Genomic DNA, 25476 nt, shown 5'->3' on the forward strand with positions numbered 1-25476 from the left:
ACAGATTTCATCCATGAGTTGTCATATGAAATCTGTGTTAATATCAAGTGTTACTTTGACCTCTGGCAACCAGGATAAAAGGGAAATACACAATTACTGGTTGTCAGAAAAGAAAAGAAATATTTCAATTTCTTCCAGAGAAACTAAGTGTTGGTACTCTGGGGCTCATGCCATTGCTGAAGACTTTCAGGGGCTTCATACAAAGCTCTCAGCCCAAGGTACACCCCTTTCTCCCCCTCTCTGTCTTCAAAGTCCTTCCTTCAGACCACCTGGAGCACCCTCAAAAAACATGTCCTTAGTGTTATTACGAGCCCTGTCTATATGTGTCAGGGCAGGACTTGGGGTAATGGATCTTGAAATGATGTTGTTCATGTGGCTCTAGGATTTGCAAATTCTGAGACCAGAAAGAGGAATTGTGGGGAGAATCAGAGTCCAGTCCTGCTGTGGCTACCCAGTCTCCACCAATGTGCCTTTCCTTCTCCTTAAAGAGCCGTAGGCCCTTTCTGTGGCCTGGTTCTGCTGTGTCAAGGTGCTTTTTCGAACAGGTCATCTAGAGGGAAGAGAATTCTCCAGAACACACTTCGGACAGTGTTGGCTCAGAGGATTAGTAGATTAGGATTAGTAGATGATACTAATTTTACACACCATCTTGGCCCCTCAAAGTGGGGAGTCGAGTTAGACATGCACAGGTTTCAGAAAACCAATATTATATACACATAAGGTGAATACTGTCGAAGTCCCACCCTAAACTCCTGAGCTCCACTCTGAAGTTGTAGCAGGAATTTAAATTCTTCCAGAAGAGGGAAGAGGCATTGTTGAGATTCCCATCCCTTGAAGTGCCTTTGAAAGCGTGAATTGACCCCATCCTCCTGACTTGGGATTTGTCAAGGGATATACCGGAACATGCTTGAGTATGGCAAGGGAAAGAGTTACAGAGATCTGATGTGTTGGACTTTTGTGACAGATGGTGTGAGAGAGAAAACACTGGAAAAGTAGTGCCTTTTCTCTGGGATCCAGATGAGTTACCTGACTATCTACTGAACATTTGTCTGTCTGTTTGGTTTTAATGTAAACATACGTATCCTTTGTATACATTGCATATTCATTGAAGCCTGTGTTTTAGAATGCCTAAAAAAAGGAATATTTCGAAGTGAGAAGTAGCCTTTGTGCTCTATAGCTGATATGAAATAATGTGTCTGGTTTCTTGCGCAAACATCATCATTTGAAGAACCAGGTGCAGCAGCTGGGTTTCAGAGCACGGCTACAGTCCTTTGCCCTTGTCCTAATTATATTGACTCCAACCACGTATTTTGCTAGACAACGCAAAAAACTGGGCGTTGAGCCCTCAGGTGAACAGAATAAATATGCTCAATTCTACTTGGAATGTTTTTCATAATTATTTTAAGCAATGACGATTCTTACTTATGCTTATTCTTTTTAAAAGTATTAGAAAGGAAGATATCCACAAGACAAAGTAGAGAGGAGCTGATAAGAAGGGGCGTTCTTAAGGAGTTGCCTGATCAAGGTGAGGAAATTACTCATACATTTAAAGTAACGTGATCCTTTATTCTTTGGTCTTTCTTTCATTTTCTTTTAAAATTTAAGATGATCATGGTCTTTGGGAGATAAAGCAGTGAGTATGGCACTCTGAGAATCTTGCTTTAATTCAGAATACCTTTGTGGGCTGCAGAGAATCTAAGGTATTCTAGAAAAGAAATTCAGTGACCTTCACTGAATTCCGTCCTTCACTGTATGTCACTAACCCTAGAGCTCTACAGAGGTACTCAGCTGAAGATACAGATAAGATACAAATGTTTATATGATTCCTCATCTGTTCTTGAGCTTCAGTCTTTCTATACAAGTTAACTCAGTTGTTTGAGTAAATGCAATGTTGTTGCTTGGCTCCTGCCTTTTGGTTTCTTAAGCCTACCAGTAAAAGAAAAGGGAGAGAAAAGAAATAGTAAATGTATCTTTTGTTCTTGATACTCTGTAATACAATCAAATTTACAATCAATAAGGCACAAATGGACAAATTAAATTACTCCGCTTTATGCATTCTCTCAAGTAATTTTCCTAGTATTGTTCTCTTTTCATTTCTTTGAATCTAATTGTCTTTCACCTTTTCACTAACAATTATTATTTCTAAGTATTTTGTTTTCCCTGTCCCTAATCTTCTTCCCCTTTTTTCTCTATCCTAGCAAGAGGGAATCTTGCTCAAAAAGACTAGGCTTAAATAGAAACCAAGATAGACGCTCAGAAGAAGACATCAAGATTGGTTATTTCTCCAAATAAGTAACATCAAATAATTTTCATTGCTCCCCCTCCTCTTAAAACTATAGGAAATTTTTGTTGCAAAATTGTTGATTTACCTCATGCCTTCCCTTGCCCCACCCCCTGGACATTTACTGGGATAAAGTAGTATTATTGTACTTTTATGGGAACAAATAAAGTGCTATTAATTTGGAATTAAATCACAGAATTCACTATTTATAAATCCAAATGACACACTTTTTCCAACATCTGAATAATTCTAGAGTGGAGCTAGGAAATGCTTTACTATTTTACTGCTGTTTCAAAGAATATAGGGAAATCTAAAGTGAATAATGCCACTCTTCTTGAGCCCTCAAGATTTAGGCATTTTATTTCAATCTCTGACCGATTACATTTTTCTCATTCTGTTTTACGAATGAACTTTATGTCTTCTTTAATTTTCTGTTACCATGAAGCTATTTATTTCCTATCTGGGACTTTTAAAGATAAAAAAAAAAAAAAGCACATCCTTAACTTTTTGTTCCTGGAAGGCGGGCTTGCAGTATCAAAATTAGTCTCCCCTCTAATCTCTCTGGAGGCAGGCGAGAAATTACAGATCCACTGAGCAATCACCTTTCTGAGCTATCACCTTCCTGGGCTGGGCCAGCACAATTGTTTGATATCATTTATTTGGAAATTGTTTAAAGAAAGGAAAAATGTAAAAATTTATGATTGAAATTGCTAATGAGTATGAAAGATAGAGATTTAGAGACCCCTTTTTTACCTGATTAAAAATTATAGCTAGAAAAGAGTTTATTTTTTCTAAAAACAAGTGGCACTGGTCAACTTAAAGAAATGCTTAGTGTTGATTGGTTTTTGTTCTGCCTAATCTGTTAAACTATTTACTTGATGGGTTATAATTTCCGATACTTACTTCCCAGAATTCTGACTCTAGTTGACCTTTTGGTAACCTCCGCAGACTGAACATTAAAAGTTTTTAAAACATAAAAGAACGAAACAATTTTTCACCTAAACATAATGTAATATTTAATGTTTGGGAAGTCCTAAATTACTGAATTTTACTTTCTGCCTTTTTCATGGTCCCTATATGGAACTATAGAAACGACCTAATCCTTGAAAGTTCCTGGTGATGCCTATTGTAAATAGAGTCTTTCCCCTTTTCAGCCAAAAGCTGGAGAAAATAGTTTTCTGTCATTTCTCTAGAAACCATTATCTTGAGAATTTCGGTCTGTTTTCAGCTCTAGCCAGAGACTGGAAGCTGCTGTGCTTGGTGACCACCTCTTGTCTTCTGCCACTAAAGATTCATCCTTTGCCTTGATCTTCCTGACCTTGCCTTAGCTCTTGACAGTTATTGTCAATTATGTCCTTTATTCAGGGAGCCAGATAGACTTTTTCGATCCCTCCAGCTTCCCTGGGTTTGACCTCATCCCATCCCACCCCATACCCTCACTCCCAGCTTTTATTATTATTATTCCTTTTAGATGATCTTTTTTACACTAACCTCTAACTTCCATCTAAAAGTTCAACAATTGGTCTTCTCTCCTGAGAATTCCCAGGTCTAGTCCAAGGTCATTCCTTATTTTCTGGTTCTTTCCTTCCATCTTTTCCCTTAGCTTTAGCATGAGGGCATGGAGATGTTCCTGCCTGCCGTGCAGCCTCCTTTCTCTCTCTTCTGCGGTGTACTAGTTTTAACCTTCTGATGAGTCACTCACCGTTTGGTCACACACAACTTTCTCCTCATTTCTGTTTCTCTCTTAACTATATCCCAGATATACTCGTTTGGCCAGAAAGAGGGAAATCCCTCAGACACTCTCCTGCTCCTTGTTTCACCACTGATGTCTGTGTGTGCTTTATCTCTTGTTCACTTGAAGCTTACAGCCTTTCCTGAGCTGTCTTTTTCTGCTGCACACAAGGGCTCCTATTACTTATGACATCAGCATCTTCCCCTGCTCTCCTTTGCTGGCAGGTATGTGTGCATTTTACTTACATGCATAAACTATATGCACCCCCACTGGCTGACACACACATTGTGACACACAGAAATGCTCACATACATACATACACTCACATACTTAATCACTAACAAAACACATGTCCACTGTCATTCAAATATGCTTCTAAATTCACTTTTATACACAGACACAGATATATGGACATGCACACATTGACATATTTATTCTTTCACCAAAATATGCTCAACTAATTCAGTCATATGAAAGGGCTCATACTGTTTTATGAATGAACTTTATGTCTTCTTTAATTTTCTATTACCATGAAGCTATTTATTTCCTATCTGGGACTTTTAAAGATAAGAAAAAATTAACATCCCTAACTTTTTGTTCATGAAAGGCGGGCTTGCAGTATCAAAATTAGTCTCCCCTCTAATCTCTCTGGAGGCAGGCGAGAAATTACAGATCCACTGAGCAATCACCTTCCTGGGCCAGAAGGAAGGGCTCAACTTGTTTTAGCTCTACCATTATGCACAAAACTAGAAAACTTTTTCAGTGCACACACCAATTAATTATTAATAACTTCAGTTCTACTCTGTTTGATGTTTGAATTTGTATTTATCACGCATCAGTCTCTTTTTCCTACCTTATTTTCATAGGCACTAGCTTTATTTCAGACCTCGAAGTAAGTATCTTTCCACATTGTTGACTCTATTATGTGAAAATCCAATTTCTTATTGCACCACGACTATTTAATTTTCTCTCTAGCTTTTCTGTTCTAGATTTTAAAATCAATTATTTAACCTACTAAAGAACTTTAGCGTAATAAGGGTTAAAATATAATTAAGTTTTTGCTAACATGACTTCAGCATATTTTTGTTATCAATTAAAGGCCGAGTAGTCAAAGATAAATTTATATTTGGGTTGCCTAAAAATTGAGGGTTTTTTTTATATAAAGAAGTGGTTTTCTATTTTGTTTGGAATTTTCCATTCTTACATTAGTTTTTAATTTCCCTGTGTCTAATATCTGGACATTACATTGTGTCTCCCCTCCCTTGTTTTTAATAGCGAATTCCTTGGTATCTAATAATAAGAATTAAGAATCATTTGGTTTCCCTTTGGTTTGACCTATACTGTTTAAAAAGTATTACCTTAATTTTATTGAAATAGTTAAGATTTATTTGCAGTAGCATTGCCCTCAATTATCATCTATTTTACTTGTATACAGGAATCAGATTATAGGTACTTGGAAGTTATATGGCTCAGCAGTGATTGCTTTTTCATTTTGAGCATGACAAAATTCCATGATATGTATTTTTCTTATTAAAATGTCATGCCTGTTTTTATGGACAAGGCTAATGGATTTTATGTTGAGCCAAAGCAGTTCAATCATATTTAATGAAAATTTGAGAGATGATCTCTGTTTTACTTATAATGATTTCCAAAATAAGATTAATCAAAGACTGCATAAAAAGAGCTCTAATCATGCATTTCTTGAACTTTGCAAAGTCAAAACTTCAACTCATTATTATTATTATTTTTTTTTTTACACTGGTAGCAAAGCCTCTTAAAATGTTCCAGATACGATCTAGGGTTAGTCTTTTCAAACATCACTGAATTAAGAGTTTATGCAAAAATCTCATTCACTTTAGAAACTTCTAGAAATTATGAAACTTCACGGATTAGATTTAGTTATTTCTGATTTAGATAATATATTAGAAATTTTATTTTCACTTGTGATTTTTTTAAAAGTTCCTCTGTAATTATTTTTTTTCACATTTTTTTCCCCTAGTGTTTTCAAATTATAATTAGGCCACATTAAAGGCTTTTGGTCTGTTATATTTAACAATTACCTGAGTGCATTTTAATATTTCCATCAATAAATAAGAAAATGAAAATAGAATTAGCCTCACTACCACCTTTCCCTGAATACAGAGTGGTAGTTATATTCATATGTAAAGTTAACATTATCACAGATGCAATCATGTGAGACAGAGATGGTTGTAAATTTTCATATTCTCCCTCTAATCATTTGTATATGTAATTACATTTCATGCTATTTGTGTATTTATATTCACCTTATGTTTTCAGTGCTTGTTAAAAATGTTTATTCCATTTTTCAGATTTCTCCTTTTACCGTTCAGTTTGTGAATGACAAAGAGACTCCTAAGTACTGACTTCAACAAAGCCTAAGTACAGAAGAGGAGGGCTCTGTTGCCCAGGCATGTTGTATAATTAGGATAATAATTCCCACTGTCGCGAAAGGGCAAGCAGATATCCCCTCCATTGCTGCTTTCCCCCAAGACTAAGGATTTTCTAGCTCTTTCTTTGGAATGAATTATTTAGTAAAACATGGTGAAATGATGCAGGATGTATTTGGTTCCCAGGGTCTGAAAACACGAACCCAAACCCTACAGTCCTAGTAACTGGAAAACTGGGTTTTAAGAAAGCCATCAAGTTAGACATCTAGGTGTTTCTTTCCCCATTATAGATGGAGATGTAACAGTTAACTTTGAAAATTCAAACGGGCACATGATACACATCGGAGAGGAATCTACCCGAGAGGAAAATGTAGTAAAATCTGAAGAAGGTAATGGCTCTGTAGCTGAAAAATCACCACCTCTGGAGGAAAAGGCAGAAGATAAGAAAGGTAAAATCAAGAGAATCTCCATATTCTTTTACTTCAATACAGCTCAACGTTGAGAATCAGGTCTTAGGCTCCAAATAGTGACTCTTAAGACCAGTTAGGGAGAAGGTTTGCAAATACAAAGAAGAGAGAAATTACAAGTGAAGAGAAATGGGATGGTTTTCTCAGGTAGATGCATACATTTTGTAAGCACGTCATTTAATTTTTTTACTTGAAAGCATTAATTAACAGTAATAAGCAGATCGCCTCTTCAATCGTTAGAGCTATCTGGGAATATTATCCTTTCCTCAGGAGCTTTCCCTCACTATTTTCTCTTATTTTTAGAAAAAATGCCATCAGTCTGAATATCTTCTTCTATTAGTTAGAAGTGACCTTTGTGAGCATGTCAGTGTGGAGGGATGGAGGGGTATCAAAACCAAGATGGCTCTTTCCGCCCAGCATCATCTCTCCAATAGTGGGAACTTGCCTGGTGGCATCCATACACCCAATATTGTAGGTTCTAGTCCAGGTTCTAGACATTTCTGAGAGAGACCCAGGAATAGTTCCCAGAGATGCTGGGGACTTTGGTTGACCACAGCCTCAGCTTCATGATTTGTCTGTGCAATTGGAAATTTCAAAATACGCCAGGGGCAATTATGCCCTTCCCTGAAGGCTTCATAAAAGACCTTGGTTTCTAGAGTGAATATGCTATGGTCGATTAAGGTACCTGCAAAATCTGTGTCTATCAAGGACCCCTCAAAACATTTCACAAGTTCCTGGTCACTGACTGATTGATTGATTACCTCTCCCTAAGACTTCTATCATGTGCAGGAACTTCCAAGCCTTGTACTTATGCAAATCAGAACTGAAACCCCCACAAAGTAAGGATTTGTTGGGAGATTCTAGATGATTCCATGCAGCCTCGAAATGAATCCTCAGGAAGCAGACTCTTTCCTGTTCTGTAATGTCTGCCTCTGAGTTGGATGGCAAAAATTTGTCAGACCTAGCTTAAGTTCTATAGGCATTGTGAAAATTCTTAGAAACTAAGCAGACTTGTCTTCCTCTGTTCTTGACCCAAATCCTCTAAAGACAAAGAAAACAAAAGAGCACTTGACAGACATTGTAACTTAAAATCATCTTCTCTGGAAGTCCATAACCCCTTATTTGCATATAAATTAGCCTGTAAAAATTTCAGAAGCCTCTGTGAACAATCTGTTAGAAATTTATTATTTTGCTTTATTTTTTCAGTATTAAGTATAGTATTCATGAGGCTTTACTTAGTCTTGTTCTATTGAAGAACTCTGGTTAAACTTACAAATACTGATTATAAGAAATTAGCTAATATTTTTAATGATCATATTCCTGGAACATAAAGAGAAAATAGACCTAAATAGATTCCAGTGGGATTAATTTGAAAGTATTCATGCAAGTAGTGGTTTTTTTTTTTTAAGTCCAACTATCCTGTCTCACCCAACTGTTAAATTTCAGATCCATCTGTGGTTTGTCCCTGGTACGGCCTTTTCACATTCAAGAATCACACCCTTCCTTACGTAATGGTGCCATCATTAATGCTTGCTTGGTCCATGTGGGATGTCCATCAGTGGTCTGGCCATGCTTCAAAGGAAGTGCTTCCCTTATCAACTTAATAAAAAGTTGCTGACAGTTCTATGTTAATGAAACCAGCAGGCCTTGATGTTCTAAAAGGATGGCAGACCTCGTAGTCCATGGATATTTGAGAGGTGTTTTTGTTTTCTTATTCTTTTTTTTTTTTTTAAGATTTTATTTATTTGACAGAGAGGGACATAGCGAGAGAGGGAACACAAGCAGGGGGAGTGGGAGAGGGAGACGCAGGCTTCCCGCGGAGCAGGGAGCCCGATGCGGGGCTCGATCCCAGGACCCTGGGACTATGACCTGAGCCGAAGGCAGACGCCCAACGACTGAGCCACCCAGGCGCCCCATGTTTTCTTATTCTTTACTTAGAATTAGTACATTCAGTTCTTTTTGGTCAAACAAGATCTAAGCATCTTGCTTGGCTGGTCTGGATATCAAGGGATGGAAATGCTGGACATGCTGCCACACCCCAATAAGGCAGCAAAGCTTCCCTCCTGCTGCGTGGATGATGCGCCTGCCCGAGCCACAGGGAAAGTGAGGGAAGGCATTTGGTATGGAAGCCACCTCCTGAGAGTCAAAAGAATGTCACTCATAACTCACACAGTACACAATGTTAAACATAAGATAACCACTTACTTCTTTGGGAAGACACCATTTAATTCCAAAAAACAGCCCAAGATTCACTTTTGCTTCTGCTCCTTTCATGGTTTTACTAGCATGCAAATCCACAATCCCATGTTCTTAATTCACCCTTTGGGTGTTCTTAATTCCCTTTCCGGGGGGTGAAATGCTCCCTTTCCTTTCACATTAAGCCAATTTATCCAAGAGTGTTATTTCATCTATTAATTGTTTATATTTGCAAAACCGTGCCACATGCCCTTAAGCCCCCAAATGCTTGTATGTCTTTGTAAGATAATATGTCAGTACTTTAATAATTGAAACATCGGTGTCAAAGAAAATAGAACAAATGGCAAATGCCCTTACACTGCATGGTGTGTAGGTTCCACCCACAACTCTTGGGTGTTCCTGGGGCTCTGGATGGCACTGGACTCCAGAGTTGGTACGGTGGTCTGGGACCTCCTCTGCCTAACACTGGAGACTCTTCCCTAAAACCTTCAGGGCTTTCAGTCTCCCATTATTCCTTCTCAGTGAGTGCCTTTAAATATATAAGAAAAACTGATCTTCAGTCTGTTATACATATATTGGTATTAAATATAAGAAATCTGAAAATAATTTGATACTCTGTCTGTTGAGGTGTTGTAGAGAGCTTTCCATGAAGTAACAAGGGACCTACATGCATTTGTTCCACAAATAATAATGAAGGTCTCCCATGGGTAGGGCTTTGCTGGGGCTAGGAGAAGAGTGGTGAGTCAGAAATGGTCTTTGACTCCAAGCAGATCGTGGCCTACGGGAGTGCAGCATGCAAACAGGCAATCGCCGAGCAAGATAGAAAGTACTCTGGAAGGCCTGAGCACATGGAACTAGGGGAGCTTGCAGTGGGGACCAAATTTCGTTCTTAGAAGCAGATATTTCCAAACTGAGATCTGAAGGAGACAAGGAGATAGTCAGGTGAAGGAGGGGAATTGGGGCAGAGGTGCTTTCTTGGCAAAGCGAGGGTCACGCGCTGTTCTCAGGTTTGTTCTAAAAGTGTTGACCTGATGGAAGGAGCCATAGTATAATAAACAGCTATCCTCCAGACATATTGTTTTTTTTTTTTTAAAGATTTTATTTATTTATTTGAGAGAGAGATTGAGAGACAGAGAGCACGAGAGGGAAGAGGGTCAGAGGGAGAAGCAGACCCCCCGCTGAGCAGGGAACCCGATGTGGGACTCGATCCAGGGACTCCAGGATCATGACCTGAGCCGAAGGCAGTCGCTTAATCAACTGAGCCACCCAGGCGCCCCTCCAGACATATTGTTTTAAAACATAGTATCTGTATCAACCCAGAATGAATAGGCACCCCTTCCTTAACCTTCTCTTGAAAAGATAATACTCCTATACACCATCAGTTTATATCATGTCTTTAGGTCGTATGGTAATAAAAAATATAAAAACTTCATTCATTACCTCTTAGATACAAGTAGAGAGTTTGTTTTCTACCAACATGGTGTTAATAACTATCAGCCAGTCGCATTCATTGAATAGACCTCCTGTTTAAAGCATTGTGTTTAATGGGATTTTAGACATGTAGACAAAAGGAATTTATAATTTAGTCCGAAGAGCATACTATTGGCACACAGGGACACACTGCTCCCTTAGGGTTCGCCGCAGAGTAGACGTAAGCATCGGCTATATGGCAAACACGCACACAGCATTGATAGGGGTCGCAGAGGACGGAGGTGTGGATGGTGCTCATCCACAAACGCCAGGAGCTTGCACACAGCATGTTCACTTTTCACCTAGTTGGGATTGTCACTCTCAGCTGTCATGGAGTGAACATCTCCTCCCTCCCAAACCCAGAAACTGCATTCTTGGGGATGCAGCTTGAGAATTTGAAACTTTAGACAGAAAGAAGTAAGATCTTAGTGATAGACCTGTGAGGACAGGCTAAGACCTGCAGCATGAAAGAGAATTGAGGTTCCCAGTGTTGCAGATGAGTCTGATGGGCTCTCACCGTGGACAGTATCATCGGGCTTCATCTCTGTGCGTTATGCAACTGTCTAATCTTACAAAGAGTCACATAAAAAGGTATTTAAAGAGCAGACCTATGCCCCATGTCAAAAGACTGACAAGTCAACAAAGGTTTATATGTTTTATGTTAAAATGAAATGATTTACGTGTGGCATCAACTTGTATTGTTCTTGAACCTAACTGACGTTTGTGACTCAGTGGCCTTCTGGTTCAGACCAGGGAGGTTGGGAGAGTCACCACTTAGTTAAAAAGACACAATATGCAAACAGAAAGGCACACATACGAAGTAGCCTCCGGTAAATATTGAACAAGCAGCTCAGACCGTAAATACCAGTAAGTTTAAGGGCAAGAGGGGACTGTGGTGGGCTTCATGGCTGGGGGAAGAGAAAAGAAAAGCTTTATTGATTACCTACTGTAACTTGAATCATTCTTATGGTAGTTATCTATGTAGATTGAGGGGATATAGTAAAAAAAAAAAAAATGGCAGTTCTCACTTTGCACTCACTAGTATGAGAAATGAAACAGAAGAAATAATAATAAAATGGGATGCATTCTAATATTAAAACCCTTCCTGGTCATTCAGTAATGGGAGGATATATCCAGCAGAGGCTTATTGGTCTTTTTTTTTTTTTTAAGATTTTATTTATTTGACAGACAGAGACACAGCGAGAGAGGGAACAGAAGCAGGGGGAGTGGGAGAGGGAGAAGCAGGCTTCCCGCCAAGCAGGGAGCCCGATGTGGGGCTCAATCCCAGGACCCTGGGATCATGACCTGAGCCGAAGGCAGATGCTTAACGACTGAGCCACCCAGACGCCCCGAGGCTTATTAGTCTTGTCTTAACGCTGTCCGATGTTTTTTTTTATTGTGCTCCATTGTTAAAGAAATGCTGCTTAGCTCTTTGGACCAGAACTGTATTTTAATTTATTTTAATTTCAATCAGCCACCATTAGAAATAATACGGATGTTGAGTACATGAATGAACATTCAGTGTCTCCGCTTTCCATAACGAGAGACAGACTGTTTCTCCTCCAGTTAGGCTAAAATCTTGTGAAAGGCTTCTGTTCTTGGGTATGAATTTTTTTTTGATGAATTTCAACCCTTGTCTTTTCAAAATTGTTACTTGTGTTTACATTGCAAAACAAATGTGATATTTTGGGGGATTCTGCACCCTCTGTACCTGGAGTTGTGACATTGTTTGGAAAAGGTCAGAGGAAGTTACTGGAAAACAGGAAGCTGCCCTTGTGCACTGTGAGAGCCTGAGAAAATTTTCATAGTAGAAAATAGTTTATTCGGCAATGCACTGTGCTTCCTGGAAAAGAGTCTGCAGAGTCTCCCTGAGCATAGGAAATGATTGATTTTTGACCATAATTTGAGACGGAGCTCAAACCCCCTTCCTGTTGGTGGGGCTTGAGTCCTCCTGAGAGAAAGTCCCTGCACCCAGGGTAATAATGGTAGTCCAGTCACTGCCTTGCTGTCACCCCTCGCGGCATTGTGCTCAGTGCACTCACCGACCACTCTCGGCGCCCTTCAGTTTTGATAAATTTAAATGTAGTACCCCTGCCCAGAGCCTTGTCCAGCAGCCGCTGCTTCATGGCTGGTGTCGGCCCCTGACTGCGGACACTGACACTTGTCCTCAGTGTAACTTCATCAAAGTAGCTCGTGCGACCCTGTTTGATCGCAGGAATGATTCATGTACCCAGACAGTGCACCCCGCTTTGGCCTTCAGCCTGTGCACCTCTGATCCTCTTTGCCGCTGGTGTGGCCCGCCCCGCTGGTTCCGAAGGGCCGAGCAGCCACGTGCTTGTATCACTGTCGCCGTACGTCTTGCTCCTTCTATTTATATGGTGTGTGTCTGTATCAGTCTGCTTCTGTTCACTTTCTCATTTGTAGAGAACACTGAAAACCACTCTGCAACACCAGCAGCTCCTGTTCCGTCTCCTCCAGCTCTTCCTAAGCCTAAACCCAAACCTAAGCCCAAAAAAACACCTGTGCCTCCAAAAGGGGCTGCTGCCGGGGCAAGCCCCAGGGGTGACGAAGTGCCTCCTATTAAAAAAATTACCAAGGCTCCTGGTAAGCAGGCCCCCGTCCCTCCACCCAAGCCAACGAGCCGAAACACGACCCGAGAGGCTGGTGAGTATGCCCCCTGGGGGCTGGAGTCTAGGGTGTTTGGCTCTGGGGTGGGGCTCATTGCTTTTTCTAGGAACGGTGGCCTTTCTGGTATCTGGTGTCTTAGAATGTAACGCTGGTGGATTTCACTTTGCCCTAGAGAATACCCAGGAGATTCCTTTGTTGTTGCCTCTACCAAAGGAAAGTCAACCAGTTGATTAGTTGACCTCATTAGTTTTTGGGTGAATAGACCTCTTTCATTCCAAGTGTCCACTATCGGTGTAAGAACCAGTAGAAGGATTCAGGGTGCAGTGTGCCTGATGAATGCCAGTGATCTGATATCACATTATTTACACATCGCCTGGCCTTCTGCCTATTTGAGTTTATGGGTGGCTCCTCGGCTTGGATTTTCCTTTAAAATGTGTATGATCTTATATGCATGTATCTTATATCACATATAATCTTATATGCATATAAGAATATGACACTTACGTCTTCGACATTTTTGCTGGAGCTTAGTATCTTAAATCTATCCACAGACGTAGTCATCTCTCTACTGATAAGTGACAAAGAGTTCACGTCACTCAGTCCAGCTCCGCCCCACCACTCTCTACTGGAATCACAGCTTTTTCATCCGAGTTGAGGGTCACATGCTCAGTGTTCACTGTCCACCCTCATCCCCAGACTTGCGTGTGTTAGAAGGAATAGCATTCTACAGGTGTAGTTACATTCACTATTGCACATCACCACGGGTGGTTTGGGCAACCTACACACAACGGGTAATGTCTGCCCAGCGTTCCTCTCAAATCAGTTATGCTTAATGCAGAGTGGAGCTCCCCGTCTTCTAGCCAAGTGGCGTAAAGAAGCCTACCATGTCGTCCAGCTGCAAAAAGGACAGTGATCAAAGTATACCTGCTGAATGGCTTTTTCCGCTAACACACGCATAAACATTCTCCTGTGTTGTGGCAAACCTTATTTTCCTCAGAATCAGTTACTTTCTTGCAGTTGGCTACCAGGATATGCCTCCATGTTGATCTTTTTCCCTCCGTCATTTATACCCATACTGCTCAGAGAATGGTTTACTAACAGTATAGCAGAAGTCCGCATACAAACAGACATTTCTCTACCTGTGCTCCTCTCTTCGGCCTTTGACCTCGAGAGTCTGGGTGTCTTCTAATAAGCTCTGAAAGGAAATGTCTCAGAATGCTGTGCTTATGGTGCCAACGGGCCATTTCCTCAGGTACCAACTGCCCTGTGTCCATTCTTGTTGGCATCGCTCTGGTTCCCAGACTGCCCGGCAAACCTGAGGAGCAGTGCTTGAAGTGAGGCAGGCAGTGATCCACTTCTTAAAGAAAAGCCCCAAACAATTGCCCCGTGCTTGGGAATTACACAGACTTTCTCACTTCCTCCTGCCCCCTAGGGTAGAGGCTCAGTATTGACTTGGCTTGGGCTCTCTCGTTTCTCCCAGAAGAAAGCTGGTGATTAATGCCGGGACAGGGTGCAGCTTTCATGAGAGATTTTGAATTATATCCAGATATTTTACTTGAAGGTTTGTTTATGGGCTCATGATGTTCCTAGGAGAATAATATAGTCACATTATTATCCATTGTATTAAATAAGGTTCCACTGGCCCATAGTGTGAATAACAGTGTTGCTCTTCTCAGGCCATCCCAGAGAAACAGGGTTTCATTGAACTATACCAACAAACCTGATGTGCAAGAATGCCTTTATCAAATATTGGTAATACTCCTTCAGATTCCAACTGATATTCCACTTGTAACCATTTAGAACTTTCTATGTGGTGGCTTTGTTTTATTTGAATAATGTTGTCCTTCTAGAAAAGTTACTTCAAATGCAACTCATGATTTTTAGTCAGATGTTTCCATTCTTATAAAAGCTATCAGTTAGGATTCTTCTTCAATTCCTCGGTTAGTGTAGACCTCCAGATAACCAGATGCTGGCTTAGCACATTCAACTGCTTCATGAGTGAAGTAAGGTCAAATCTCCTGTATTTTTTTTCTTTCTCACTGTTACACACTGTGTTAACAACGAAAGTATTTAACCGAGGAGAGGTGGCTTTACTTTTTTAATCATGGCCTAATTCAAGGTAGCTTAAGCGACATGGTGGATTTCAGCAGTCTTGACATTTTAAAAGAAACTTAAAGAAGTATCTAGAGAAGTGTGACTTGAAGCTGCACCCCAGGCATTGAAAAAATTGTCTTTTTTCCTTAAGTCGAGCTAAAGTTAACTAAAGATAACTGTTAGAAAAGAAAGAATTTTCTTTAAAAATATATATGTATAATGCACATTAATATACGTATGGGTATATGAAAGGGATTCTGTTCAATTTACCTACAAAAGTAACTGAATGTATTTAGACATCAAATCCTTAGATCTTTGTTGTGAAAAATAAATTTAGAATGGACTTAGATTATAGAAGTATGCTTAATACCCTTGTCTTATTAGCAAGTGAAGATTGTTAGCTTCAAAGAAGTAGTATGAGCAGGCCCAGACTTGGGGTAGTGTGAATTCTAGTTGTGTGTATCTAAAATAATAAAGCCCCCAAGCCATAAAGATACCTTTTAAGTCTGGATCTTCTTACCAAGTGAGACTCACACTTTTTTAATATGTCGGAGTTGATGAAGTCTTACATCTCATTGTCTGTTCCTTTATTTGTTCTTCATTTCTTGACCCTCCCCCAACTGACTTCAGTAAAGGTAAGTTATAATACCATCTGTTATGGATTGGCTCCCTGGTACTAACAAGATATTTTGTAATAGTTCTGCGGAAGATAGTTTAACCCCTCATGAAAAAGAAGGAATGTACCACATTACAACAGAAGAGGCAATTAGGAGAAATTTGTAGATCATACAGGTCATGAAACAAAAGACTATTCTCATAGGAGTTTAAATGTGTTTCCCAAAATGATATAAAGAAAAGGAGAGTTAAGCTCTTTTTTTTTTCCTGAAAATTGTTTGGTTGAAGGCAATCATATCCAAAAGCAGGCAAATACCTTCTAGTGGCCCCAACCATCCTCTGATGAAGACCCTCTAGGAACATAAGAGGTAAGGAAGATGGGCTTTGTGAGGGTGTTGGTCACAAGATCTGAGAATGACATTCTTTCCCTTCAAATTATTCCAATGCTACCCATGTAGACATTTTTTGTAAAAAATAATTTTTGATATTTTGTGGGTTTTGGGGGTTTTTTAATTTAAATTCAATTTAATTAACATACAGTGTATTATTAGTTTCAGAGGTAATTTAGTGAATCACCAGTTGCATATCACACCCTGTGCTCATTACCTGAAGTGCCCTCCTTAATGCCTATCACCCAGTTGCCTTTTGATATTTTGAAGGGGACTTGCCTTTCTAATGTGTTTTCTCTCTGCCTCATCGCCACTGCAGATGGAGGTGCGGCTGGCATGGCAAGCTTCTCTCTCTCGAGCCATGGGGATAACTGGTTTAGAGTTGAGTACATTTGCTTTTGTTCCAGAAAGGAGCCAGAGGGATATACCCTGGCCACTCTGAATGCGGGCCGCTCCATTCCCAAAAAGACATCATTGAACATGTAGAATTTGTGATGAGCCCAACCTGCCCGGTTATAGGACAGCTGCTGTCTGTCCTTTATACACTGTGTTGTCCCTTCTTTGGGGCATGCAGGGACTCATTCAGGTGACCTATAAGACAAGCAGCTGAGGATTTCCCTTTGGCTGGTCCAGCCAGAAAAACTAGAGAGACTCCTCTTGTCCCTTAAGTTTTGCCTTCAGCATCACTGGCTCCCTCCTAGATTCTGGGTAGGAAGGAGGCAGAAAATAAAACCATTATCGTTATTAGCCTATTTCCTTTTATTTGACAAATGTAAACATTTTACAGGGAGCATCATAATTGACAATTGCAACTCATTTGTTTGTTTAAACAAATTTAAACTCATTTGTTTATTCTTTGACTTTTAATGCAAAATCTCTCTGTTTTAGCTGGTTCCTCTCATTCAAAAAAAACAACTGGGTCCAAAGCATCAGCTTCACCATCTACTTCCTCCACCTCGTCTCGTCCCAAAGCTTCAAAGGAGACACTTTCTAGCAAAACAGGGACAGTGGGAATCACAAAGGGCAAGAAAAAAACTGGCAAGCAGCCAGCCTCTCGCCCGTCCTTGGATGCAACCACTTCTGGCACATTTGACCTTAAAGGAGAACCTTCTGAGACGAGGGTGGAGAGTCTCAAGCCTGAGCAGACTGTCCCTGGGACCGATGAGCAGACCACAGGCAAATCTAAGTCTGCAGTCCCTCCACCTCCTGTGGCTCCTCCACCTCCTCTCCCCTCCCCTCCTCTTCCTCATGAGGAGCAGTGCGCTTTTGCCTCCGACACTCCTGTTGTCCTGGTCAGCAATGGAGCTGACCTGCCCATCCCTGCCTTAGACCCAAGTCAGCTTCTCTGGACCGAAGAGCCCACCAACAGAACCACTGTCCTCTCAGGCACTGGCTTAAGTGTTAGCAGAGAAAATGCAAAATGGTGAGTCGGGGCATAAACCCCCGTATTGCATCTGTATCCCCAGTGAAACATTGTGCTAAAGATCACTAAACCACTCTATGGGAATTGAAGGAACCTACTTGGTTTGGTTTTACAACGTAATCTAGTGATTGTTAGGTAAGCACATGTATCATCCAACGATTGGTTTTTTCGTAGCCCTGCCCCAGGAATGTCACAGGCTACTGGAGAAGATGACATCGGTCCTACTGACAGGTACCACTTCAGATCTGTGGCTTTCAAGTAGATTTAGAGCCTGCTTCATCACTGTTCAGCAATTCCTTTTCTTTTTTCCCGGGACAGTTCCCTTTTCTTTCCTTACAGTGGTTATTTTAAGTCTTTACTACCTGTGTCCAGATGGCTCACCCACTCCTGCCTACCTTCATTACAAGTCACTTAGCCTTCTCTTTCTCGAAGAAAATAAAACTCTCTCAGATTCCACCCCTTTTTCCACCAGCTTCAGAGGGGCCCCCTTTCTTGCTTCCTCAATTCCCCACCCAACTCCAATGTTACCTCCTCTCTGATGCATTTCAGCACTCATCCAGACAGAACTGGTTGGTGCATCTACTCTACTCTGGCAACCCTTTTTTCCTCTCTCCATGGGACAGAGCTACGCAATATATCTGTTTGCCTCTACATCCCTGGCAACCAGTACAGAATCTGGAATGCCATAGACATGACATCATCCAGTTGTCCAAGCCAGAAACTGGGGATTCATCCTAAGGGTTCTCATTCTTCTTCATTCCCTGCATCTAACTCCTCACAAAGGCCTGTCCACAAAGGCAAAAAAACCACATTAGCTCTCCTGTCCCACAGGTATGAAGGGAGGGCTGTCGGCGTATAGTAGTTGTCATAACCAATTCTGTCTTGGGAAGTCTTAGCGTTCTTTTTTTTTTTTTTTTTATAAAAGATTTTATTTATTTGACAGAGAGAGACACAGAGAGAGAGGGAACATAAGCAGGGACAGTGGAAGAGGGAGAAGCAGGCTTCCCGCTGAGCAGGGAGCCCGATGTGGGGCTCGATCCCAGGACCCTGGGATCATGACCTGAGCCGAAGGCAGATGCTTAACGACTGAGCCACCCAGGCACCCCAAGTCTTAGCGTTCTTAAATCCAACCTCTCCTCTCCTGTTTCTAAGAATAAAACTAAAATTCACTCTTGTGATCATTTAATATTTTCTCTTTTAAAAAAAGCTTAGTCATATTAGACCTAAAAAAATTAGTACATTAATTAAGTTGATTTGGATCAAGAGACTAGTGTCGTTAATTATTCAATTGCTGATAATAATCACCTTCATTTATTGAATAGTTATTTAATGTCAGGAACTGTCAGTTATCATTAATTCACATAAGTCTTCCCTGAAATATCTGTTTAATAGATGAGAAAACGGACACTGAGAGAGGGAAAGTAGTTTGCCCTAGATTCCCCACTTAGTAAGTAGCAAAGTCAGAATTTAGGCTCAGAGCTGCACACTTACAGCACTCTATGTTCTAAGAAATTTTGTACATTTCCAAAGCACTTGCTTCTACTTCTGCAATTTCTTTTGTGTTTGTTTCTTGTTTTTTGTTTTTATCATTTTGAGTACTATGGTTTGGAGGAAAGCCAAGGAAAGATAAATGTTAAATTATAAATTATTTTATTTGTTTGACACATTAATAAACAATATGGGAGAAGACATTGAAAGGAATGGCTATGATGTCTGTAACACTTCTAGCACATAGCAAATCTCTTCATTTAATTATAGTGTGTGTTTTCCAGCATTGCAATGAACTCCAACCTTTAGAACTCAAAAATCATTCTTTGAGCATATATTTCCTGCTTGCCTTCTATGGGCTGGGCAGTGTACTCAGCACCAAAGATACAAAAGTAAGCAAGATGGGGCACCTGGGTGGCTCAGTCGGTTGAGCATCTGCCTTGGGCTCCAGTCATGATCCCAGGGTCCTGGGATCGAGTCCGGCATCAGGCTCCTTGCTCAGTGGGAAGCCTGCTTCTCCCTCTCCCTCTGCTTGCCGCTCCCCCTACTTGTGCTTTCTCTCTCTCTCTCTCTCTGTCAAATAAATAAATAAAATCTTGAAAAAAAAAGTAAGCAAGACCAAGACATTATAGTTAAAAATAGTTCTTACCAACATAATGTCCAACATGCTCAGGAAGTACAAATATTTAAGATAGGTCTGAATAGATTGAATATATGGGTTTATTATTCACTATACTAAAGGACAAGGTACAACAAAGTGATTCCTTAGATAGTCTTTGGCAGTGAGAGAGCCCATATCCCAAGGTGACTTGACGCTGTCTGGTCCACTTCCTCAGACATGTAGGGAAGCCACTATATTGTGCTAAGCACTGTGCTGCACGAGGAGGGGGACTTAATGTCAGTCTGCAGCCCAAGTATGCACAGGATTGTCAGACAAATAGGCGAGCGTCTGTTCCCTATTTCCACTGGAACTATGACCAGAGAGCAAGCTTAGAACATCATTAGAGATCGAGATATTTATATATAGATTTTTCTGTCACTCTGGATAACTATAATCCTTTCCTAGAAGGGGGCATTGAGATTTTCTTCTCTGTATGTTCTTCAAAGTTAAAATTTAAATAGCAGTTCATTCCACAGGAGTGGTTTGTTTGCTCTTGAGTTAATGAGCCTGGAATAAGTAGTCTCTCAAATTTTTTTCCAAATTCTTTCTTCCGTTTTTAAGTAGATATTTCAGTTAGAATTTCTAGCTCTTAGTCACTTGCTTTACTTAGAACTTTCCTTCAGTTATGTTTAGTGAACGAATGTGTGAAAATCCTGTCACTTATGAAGAGGCTTCTGTTTGGAATACAAATATCAAAACTTTAAAGAAGATAAGTGGCTTTGTGTAAAAATATCTTCCTCTATTCACATATTGCAGGGTAGTAACAATGTGGTAGATTTCTATTTATTGGCGGCTTCATTAGTATCATATAGGTCTGGGATAATTTAAGGCGGACACTAAGAAGCCCATCTGGAGCCCATATCCAAAGGGGACTTGACTGTGTTTAGTCCCATTTCCACGAACACTTGAGTTCACTGTTTTGTCCAATGTGCCCAAGACACCTAGGGGCAAATGAGAGGCAGATCATGAGTTGATTGACACAAATTTGGAATACGATAATTTACTATTAAGTTAATTATAATCTACATAATATGAATATAACTTACAATATCAAGTATAAAATAAAATACAACATTTAATAGGTAGATTAAGAGTCTTAAGTCTGGGTTCTAGAATGGACTTGATACCTTGTTTTGGACAACGCACCCATGGTCTTCTCAGGTTCCATGAACTGCAATTTATCTGTCCCCTTATACTGGAGAACAGATGTAAGTTGTAAATGTATGCAGAAGTCTTTGAAAACTATAAAACATTATAAAATACAAATGATGACATGAAAATAATGATAGATATCATAATAAATTAGTGAGCAGTGACAGAAACAAATACCAGGGCTCAGCCCTGAAGTATCTTTTGTTCTGCTCTTCAGAATGTGTTATTAATTGACACATCTACTAAATGTGCTGTGGTCACCCACAATGGCAGGCTGTTCAGACAAGGATGGCTTCCAGTGGCAGTCAACTAGAAATCCAGACCGTGGAAAAGTTGTCCATATTTAAAAGGAGATTTCATACTGTGGTAACAGTGTGGTGGTTCCTCAAAAAATTAAACCTAGAATTACCATGTGATCCAGCAATTCTACTTCTGTGTATATAGCCCAAAAAATTAGAAATAGGTACTTGAATAGATATGTGTACACCAGTGTCCTTAGCAACATTATTACAACAGCCAAAAGGTAGAAGCAGCCCAAATGTTCATCGACTGATGAATAGATAAAATGCGGCGTATATATGCAATGGAATATTATTCAGCCTTAAAAGAAATTCTGACATATGCTAAAGCATGGATGAACCTGGAAGACATGCTAGGTAAAGTAAGTCAGACACAAAAGGACAGATGTTGCATAATTTTGCTTATATAAAGCACCTAAAATAGCAAAATTCATAGAGACAGAAAGTAAAATGGTGGTTGCCAGGGGCTAGGGGATGAGACTGGGGGGTTATTCTTTTTTTTTTTTTTTTTTTTTTTAAAGATTTTATTTATTTATTTGAGAGAGAGAGAGCACATGAGAGGGGGGAGGGTCAGAGGGAGAAGCAGACTCCCTGCCGAGCAGAGAGCCCGATGCGGGACTCGATCCCGGGACTCCAGGATCATGACCTGAGCCGAAGGCAGTCGCTTAACCGACTGAGCCACCCAGGCGCCCTGGGGAGTTATTCTTTAAGGGGACAGTTTCAGTTTGGGAAGATGAGAAGATTCTGGAGATGGGACAGTGGTGATGGTTGTACAATAGTGTAAATGTCCTAACTGCCACTCGACTATATACTTTAAAATGGTTAAAATGTAAAATTTTATGCCATGCATATTTTACTCAATAAAATATGCTGTGCATAGTTTCCCCTTTGAAAACAAGAATTTTGGCTGTTGGCTTTTTCTAATTGAAAATTTTTTAGAGTGCTTAGACTAATAACCACAAAGTACAATTTTCAATACCTCAGATTCTGACAAAGTTTACCTGTTTTTATTACTCAAAGAACTTTTTTGGGGGGTTTTTTTGGTTTTTTTCTTTTTTTTTTTTTTTTTTTGGTTTTTTAAGTTAATGAAAACAGCAAGCACATGCTTTGCACAAAACGGTCTTTCAGAAGTGTGACATCCAAATTTGGATTCTTCTGTTTTTATCAGAAGGCAATTTGGGGATTTTCTGAATCTTAAAATGAAGATTACATTGTTTTTGATATGATATGTTTTCGGTATGTTTTCAATGACATTTTTTTTTCCTATTCTAGTCTGTGAAAACTGGCAGGCTTTGTATATTTATAGTAACTTTAAACCAGAGACTCTTACCAAGCTAACTAATAGGAAATTATTACATACATGCACATCACCTTTCTTGTATAGAGTGCGTTTAACTCCCCCTTTTTCCATGTCACGTTACTAACATATTCTTGTGAGGGGCAGTTTTACAAATGGAGAAACTAAAACACAGAGACGATACATGATTTTTTGACTTGACACACTGGCTGTGATGAAAATAGGATTAATTCATACATCAATTAAAGAAGGTATGTTTTTCTGTCACTACCTTTCTAGGTGTTGGGCTGCAAATCAATATGAATCGCACTTGTCAAGGAACTTCGAGGGCTGAGATGGCAGACAAGTGAATGGTGGTCGAGGTGCAGTGTGCTAAGTGCTCCAGTGGGGTTGTCTTCAGATCACCTTAAGAGCTGGGAGGTGGGGCAAGGATCTAGATGGAAGGCCACTCAAAGATTCCTGAAGAAGCTATGGCTTTAGCTGAGGCTTGAAGGATAAGTAGGAGTTACAGGTACAGAATAAGGATAGACAAAGTCAAATATCCAGAAACTTCTAGTCCACTGTTCTTTCCACTGAGGCCCCATGGCTATGGAAAAATCAATTTGCAAACTATAGTTTTACCATGTTCATGTACTAAATATATCAGACATCATCTAGTCATTCCTTTATATTTTATAGAGGAAGAATCAAAAACCTTGAGAATGAAGTCCTACCGTATACTCCTGTTCCATTTCACCATTCCTACCTGCCTATGATTGCTTTCTCCTTTCGCCAACTTGAAAGATGCTCATGAATCTCGGGCTCCTTCTCATGGTGTTGGTGTTGTCCCCGAGGGTTGCTCTGAGCTTCACTCCACCCCTGTGTTCTTGTGCCTTTAACAGTTTTACAACCAAAGATGAGCCGGGAAAGGTGGCAGCTCAGCTACTGATTCCTGGGCTGACGGGAGAATCTTCAGAATCCTTCAGTGCCCCTGAGGATGAAGGCCAGAGGGAGGCCCAGGCCAATGACTCGGACTCTGATGGGCCTGTCTTGTACACTGATGATGACGATGATGAAGAGGAGGAGGAGGATGGCAGTGGAGAAAGTAAGACTTTTTTCAAGAGGTGGGGAGGAAAGTGGATGGTGGATAGAAGCAGGTGCGTTTTGTAGATTACAGAAGCCATCGGTGATCAGATAGCTGATGGTTTCTTTCCCCTCATATTCTTTTCTTAGATTAGAATTGTGTGTGTTCTGAGGTTTAGCTTTTGATGACAGGCCTTTCCAGAAGATGGTTCCACAAGGGCCAGGGGGTCAGGCCTTTGTCTATGAGGAAGATATGCACATTTGTATTTGTACAAGGAATCAGAGCTTTCTAATGACAGAGGTGTTTTCAGAATGATCAGAGATGGCCCTTCCACTCTGAGATCTTTCTTTTTTTTTTTTTAAGATTTTATTTATTTATTCATCAGAGAAAGAGAGGGAGGCAGAGGGAGAGGGAGAAGCAGGCTCCCCGAAGAGCAAGGAAACCGATGCGGGGCTCGATACCAGGACCCCGGGATCATGGCCTGAGCCGAAGGCAGACACTTAACCGACTGAGCCACCCAGGTGCCCCCCTGAGATCTTTCTCGAGTAAAGAGCATAAACTTGGATTCACTGGATTACTTAATTGGAGATGTTTGAGACTTCCACTCACTTTTATACCAGGGTTTAAAGAGAGGGGAGGGAAGAATGAGTTGAGAAAGACAAATACCTTTGAAGAATTAAAAAAAATCGTTCTTCCACATAGGTGAGATAGGATGCCTTTTAGGAAGGAGTGATACAGTAGATTAAGCCAACTGTTTATATATAACTTAGGGAACTGGAAAGTGCTCTTTTTTTAAAAAACTTCTAAGCATCATGGCTTAGGAGTAATTCACTGTGGAATTGAATTTATACATTGTGAAAAGTTATTAATGATGAAACATCAGTTTGTCAAGTTCCTTTTAGTTTGTACTGAAAAACAATGACAAAATCATTATCATCCACCTGGTATTAACTATCCTCTGTTGAAGATTCTTGGTAATTAAGGATTAAAACATTGCTACCATAGGTAAACTTTTTCCAGCGTGATTTTTGGGTGGAGGAAAGGGGAAGACAAGAATTAACTGTACAGTATAAATAAAGGAGCTATGTTTTTAAGGCTTAGAAAAAAGAGTGTTACACAATCTGTAATTTCCATGATACGCTGTCTCAGCAAAATAAACTTCAAAATCACTTTCCAAATGATGAGGTGATATTTGCAAGTTTTTTCATGGTGCCCCAACATTTTTCAGGACATTTTTAAAAATAGTTCTTCAGTTTTTCAAAATGAACTACATCCAACTCAGAACTTTTTTTTTTTCCCTGAGGTTAATTAAAATTCCACTCTTGCATTGGATAAAGAATTTCATCTGGACTGTGTTTAAAGTCCATGCCACGTGTAACCTGAGTGCTGCTTGCTTAAAGCCTCTTTCTCTGCATTTCTGCCTTTTCCAATCCTCAGGTGCTTTGGCAAGTAAAATACGACGAAGGGATACTCTTGCTATCAAACTTGGCAACAGACCATCAAAGAAGGAACTAGAGGACAAAAACATCTTGCAGCGCACGTCTGAAGAGGAGAGGCAGGAGATCCGACAGCAAATTGGAACCAAGCTCGTCAGGTAATGGCTGAAATGTTCCTACAGCACTGACCAGTTCATACTTTTCTCCCACTTATGCTGTCCTACCCACCTGAGATCATTGGGAATTCCTTGGGTAAGGGCACACCTGGCCTGTGTGGTTTTCTAAAGTTGGTCCTGGATGGTGAACCACTCCAACAAGTTGCCAGTCAGTGGCTTTGGCATCGCCAAAGCCTGAACCAAGTGTCAAAAAACTTTTGC

The 25476-nt window shown here is 40.2% G+C and overlaps 1 protein-coding gene across 8 annotated transcripts in view; it reads left to right on the forward strand.

Annotated features, from left to right (window-relative positions):
• The window catches only part of PHACTR2 (phosphatase and actin regulator 2), a 255603-nt gene that overhangs the window by 189371 nt on the left and 40756 nt on the right, over positions 1–25476 (forward strand). For 4 of the 8 annotated variants that reach the window (XR_014147366.1, XM_081827428.1, XM_081827426.1 and 1 more), the window contains exons 3-9: positions 1445–1525; positions 6712–6870; positions 12979–13218; positions 17169–17703; positions 17878–17934; positions 23482–23684; positions 25101–25257. Coding sequence is in view for 7 of the 8 variants with exons in the window: in XM_081827428.1 (XP_081683554.1) it covers positions 1445–1525; positions 6712–6870; positions 12979–13218; positions 17169–17703; positions 17878–17934; positions 23482–23684; positions 25101–25257 (1432 nt within the window). In the remaining variant the exon portion in view is untranslated. The remainder of the gene's footprint in view (positions 1–1444; positions 1526–6711; positions 6871–12978; positions 13219–17168; positions 17704–17877; positions 17935–23481; positions 23685–25100; positions 25258–25476) is intronic. The other 4 variants (XM_081827427.1, XM_081827429.1, XM_081827431.1 and 1 more) reach the window with 3 other exon arrangements.

This window comes from Leptonychotes weddellii, chromosome 8, assembly GCF_054177405.1.
Source record: "Leptonychotes weddellii isolate Sample4059 chromosome 8, ASM5417740v2, whole genome shotgun sequence".
In the NCBI taxonomy this organism is placed as follows: domain Eukaryota; kingdom Metazoa; phylum Chordata; class Mammalia; order Carnivora; family Phocidae; genus Leptonychotes; species Leptonychotes weddellii.